The sequence below is a fragment of the Solanum tuberosum genome, unplaced genomic scaffold, assembly GCF_000226075.1.
Source record: "Solanum tuberosum cultivar DM 1-3 516 R44 unplaced genomic scaffold, SolTub_3.0 scf00606, whole genome shotgun sequence".
Classification (NCBI taxonomy): Eukaryota; Viridiplantae; Streptophyta; class Magnoliopsida; order Solanales; family Solanaceae; genus Solanum; species Solanum tuberosum.
Genome location: NW_006239521.1, coordinates 65,425 through 70,043, shown reverse-complemented (window position 1 = coordinate 70,043; position 4,619 = coordinate 65,425). Strand labels below are relative to the sequence as shown.

At 35.4% G+C, this 4,619-nt stretch overlaps 1 protein-coding gene across 1 annotated transcript; it reads right to left on the bottom strand.

The window, feature by feature from the left end:
- Positions 1-1,062: 1,062 nt before the first annotated feature.
- Positions 1,063-4,241, bottom strand: LOC102600346 (LRR receptor-like serine/threonine-protein kinase GSO2). Its single transcript, XM_015304727.1, has 3 exons — positions 4,135-4,241; positions 3,896-4,042; positions 1,063-3,461 (listed from the first exon to the last, which is right to left on the bottom strand). The coding sequence occupies exons 2-3, from the start codon at positions 3,957-3,959 to the stop codon at positions 1,249-1,251; spliced, it is 2,277 nt and encodes a 758-aa protein (XP_015160213.1). The 5' UTR covers positions 3,960-4,042; positions 4,135-4,241; the 3' UTR covers positions 1,063-1,248.
- Between the last annotated feature and the right edge of the window lie 378 nt (positions 4,242-4,619).

The window sequence follows — 4,619 nt, the reverse complement described above, 5'->3', positions numbered from 1 at the left end:
TAGTTGCAAAGTTTGAAACTTTGGTATTTTTTATATGTCATTGGTGACATCATTAGGAGTAGATTTCTCCTATAAATAGAGAGCCATTTTGCTCATTTCCAAACACACCAAGTTAGAGAGAAAACACCATTTTGAGAGCAAAGTGAGGTATTCCATAGACTATACAAGAAAAGTAGTCTGTGAAGAAAAATAGAGTGTGAGCGATATTTTAGTAAGGTGAAAACCAAATGAGTGTTATTCCTTTTGAGTGTGTAGTAGTCATTTTGAGTATTGTATTCGTGACTACACAGTGTAAAATTCCTTACTATAGTGATATCAGTTGCTCCTCTTGACCCGTGGTTTTTCCCTTATTAAAAAGGGTTTCCACGTAAAATTTTTAGTGTCATTATTTTCCCATTTAATTTCCATCACTTTGACCATATATATTTTTGTGTTAGTTCGTGTTTTCCCAACAAAGTTGCCATGAGGTATAACGTGTAGCAAATGAGGATTCATATAGCCGACCCCAATTTGTAATCTATGTGTTAATACTTGTGACCTCTAGCTGAACAAGTTAATAAGTCGAGAGGCATGGAAAATGCATATCCTAATTATTTGTGACTATTGTTCTTTTAGATTTGACCCGTGATTGGAAAAAATTGAAGCAATAAGTTAGAACTTTCATATTGACATTTGGATTGTCCTTGAAGAGAACCAAAGAGAAAACTTGAGAACACCAACTCTTTTTTCCTTATATGGTATTATACTTGCCATGGAAATTTTGTATAAGGCACCGTTTTAAAGTATATTTGCAAATTGTATCATCATTATTTACATTTGTCATTTTGGGGTGTAAGTTATATAGGACATTAAACCCATTATATTAACATTTTTAGTTGTAAATAGCAGTGTCATTCGAAATTCAATGTACTTATGGCCTCATGGTATTGCCAAATTGGGAATGAGTCTATGATCATATATTTTATGTGAATTTTGATTTTCGCTTTTCTATGTAAATGACAAATGTTTTCTGACATTCCTGTATATAATATTAACCATCTTTTGTAGAAACCGTGACCCTTGCGTCATTAATATTAGTATTTTCAGAAGCATAGCAAGTGTATAGCTGCTTCACTGAACAAATTTCGACAATTTTAATTTGACTATTGGGCCCGTGCTTGCCCCGGGCCTTTTCCATCTAGTATTGATAAAAGAGAAAGACAACATAATAATGTTGACAAACATACATCAAAATTTTATAACAACTACCTAACCAACATTCCTGCACCATCTACTCTTGATGGGTGTAACTATGTTGTCCAACACAAAATAGTAACAATAAAACATCAATGCCTCTATCATCCTGAACCATGCTCTTCTCCAATGACGATTGAAGCAGAGCGCTGCAGCTAATCCCAACAAGATCGCTCCATAAGACACAACAAAGCCAATGTAAAAACACTGAATATCCTCCAATTCTGATGATTCCTCGTCTCCATTTGACAATTTAGGACTCATCCCACACTTGTTGTCTAATGGATAACCGCAAAGAAAAGGATTTCCCTCGTAGCTGCTTTTGTTGAAAGTTCCAAATTGAGCTTTAAAATCAGGCACTGCACCTGATAAGTTGTTGTATGCAACACTGAATACTGCCAACGAATTCAGCTCAAGTAGATCAACAGGAATGCTCCCATTCAATCTATTGTAGGAAAGGTCTAAACTCTCAATTTCCTGTAGATTGGAGAAGGTATATGGTATTCTTCCGATGAGATGGTTTTGTGATAGATTCAGTGCGTGTATATTGCTCATGTTCCCTAGCTCAACTGGAATTTCACCGGTTAATCTGTTACTTGAAAGATCAATACCCGACATATATTCTAGGATACTTCGCTTATAAGTGTATGAGTTTCTTTTCGTTGAAAATTGGACCTGAGTTTCCACATCCATCAAAAATGAGGTAGTAATAAGTCCATGACGATCGTAGTAGTGCCTTTTCCAACGTATCCAGCCCAAAAAGGCTAACCATGAATCCCTAGAAGTCGTAGCATAATAGGCCATTCTTAGATGTGCATCCTTTTTGGCTTGTGTTAAGTTACTCAAACAAGGAAGGAGTGGACCATAAAGCTTATTGAAAGATAAATCCACAATAGATAAGTCGTTCAACATACAAATCTGAGTTGGAATCTGCCCTTCCAATTGGTTATTCCTAAGGAGAAGGTAGTTGAGAGAATTAAGAGAGCCTATGGTGTGTGGGATATTTCCTGTAAAATTGTTGTACCCAAGATCCAAAGTTATCAGAAAAGACAAGTTGAAAAGTACATGTCCCAATTCACCACCCAATTGATTTTTCTCAAGATGGATGTGTTCGAGAGGTAAAGAACTCACACAAGAAGGTATAAAGCCTGAAAGCTTGTTTTCGGATATAGCTAAAACATATATACTCTTCAAATTGCAAATTTCAACTGGAATCAAACCTTCGAGAAGATTTTTTGACAAATCAAGCTGTAATAATCTTGTATTATCCATAATCCATCTTGGAATCTCCCCAGTGAAGTTATTCCTGCTAGCATCCAGTACAATAAGGGATCTGAGAAAAATGTTGCTAGGTAGTGGTCCTTCAAAGTTATTGTCATTCAAATACAAAAAGGATAATATATGTGGCCTGACCTCCTCCGAAAATATTTTTCCTTTAAGCTTGTTGTTTGACAACCGAAGGTAGAACAATTGTGGAGAACCAATTGCCAGATCACTAGGAACTCCTCCAGACAAGATATTGACAGAAAGGTCTAGGAATTCTAAATGAATGCCACAAAACTTGGAAGGTATAGGGCCTTCAAGATTATTTTTTGACATGTTCAAAAAAGTAAGCTTCGGAAAGGCTAAACTCATATTTGCTGGAATATATCCATTTAGTTTGTTATTAGAAACATCAATCGTCTCTAGATGGAGGTGACGATTCAATGGCAACTTGAATGGTCCGTTGAAAGCATTATCGTCACCATAGATCGCTGCAAGTCTGGTGTTATTTTCTAACAACCATGTTGGAAAGTTTCCTGCCAATTGATTTGCATATATAACAAGGATCCTCAAGTCATATTGGTAGTGAAGGAAAGAAGGGAATTTGTGAAGACTTATACATTCCCCGATACCAAAAAACTCTAACTGAAAATTTGGGATCCAATTTTGGAATTCAGTATCTGTAATTATTGTATTATAACCAACATCCAAGGAGATCAATTTTGTTTGGTTGGAAAATTGGCTGAATGACAGAGGAACATCAAATTGGTTATCTGCAATATCGAGGTACTCAAGTGATGTGAGTCTCCTCCAAATAGAATGTGACGCTATATTTCCCATGAAGTAATTCCCAGAAAAACTCAACCATCGAAGTGATGTCATGTTTCCAAGACACGAAGGCAGTGCTCCCTCAAAATTATTAACGGTAAAATCCAGCTCCTCAGTGTGTTTGAGTTCACACCAACCTATATATATAGGTTAAGAGATAGTTAGCTAAAAACAACTTTCTACAATAAGCCACATCTTATTATTTATTTATTTTTATGTCTATGGGTGTGTTTGATACGAAGGAAAATGTTTTTAGAAAAATAGGTGGATTTTGTTATATTTTCTTATATTTGGTACGTAAGCAAAAAATTGTATTCTAAAAATATTTGTATATAATCTAAACAAATAATTTGGAATGTGAGAGGAAGGTGAATATGAGGTGTGTTGGAGCTAGGAATGTGAATGTCACTTTGTTTTTTCCTACTTTCATCTAGGGAAATCATTTTTAAGGAATTTTTTTTTCTAGTATAAATGTTTTCCAAAATATATGACTAATTGAACATGATCGAGAAAATCAAACCTATATTCATGAAATGCAGGCATTAGATAAAAGAATAGAAAAGCACATTACCTTGATTAGGGAGGGTGCCATTATTGCTACCAAAAGCTATACTGAACACTTTAAGAGAAGTCATTTGTCCAATGTTTGGGAGAAAGTTGTCATTTAAAGAAGATCCCGTCAAGTATAGGTACTCCAGCGTGCTCAGATTTCTTAATGCTTATATGATAGAGTCAAAAATAAGAAACTACAAATTATTCATATTTCAAAAGAAAAAGTGGTAAGGTAGACAAATATTGAGTTGAGCTTACTGTAAACTGTGGTCGGAGCAGTGAGATCACTATCTTCATAAGTAAGTGATTTAAGAGATGAGAATGATTTTAGGGATTGTAAGACGCTGCTCGAGTTGGAGTTGGAGTTAGGATTGTTAGAAAATAGCATACACAGCGGAAGCATTCCAGAATCATACATCTTGCATGAGTATAGACAACAATCACAAATACGTATCACATACAAGGTATGCTGAAAATTAACTCAGGATTACCTCTTGAAGCGTGTGCAGATATCTTGAAGCAAATCCAACTCCAGCTCTACAGTCTTCTACAGTGATCCCAATTAACAATTGAACTCTCTCAATACTTGGGTGGGCAAGTATCGTATAGAATACTGAATTCTCTTTCTAGGTTAGAAGAATCCCTACTTATAGAGATGTCTTCCCAGTCCAAAAAGGAGAAGAAAGTATAAATCCTTATTCTTCAAGAAAACCCCCAAAACTCACGTTTCTTTCTTGGAAGAA

Excerpts from the sequence above, each read along its gene's own strand:
- LOC102600346 (XM_015304727.1), bottom strand. The coding sequence starts at position 3,959 with ATGACTTCTCTTAAAGTGTTCAGTATAGCTTTTGGTAGCAATAATGGC. Across the intron at positions 3,462-3,895 it reads TGGCACCCTCCCTAATCAAG|GTTGGTGTGAACTCAAACAC; the intron begins GTAATGTGCTTT and ends CTATATATATAG.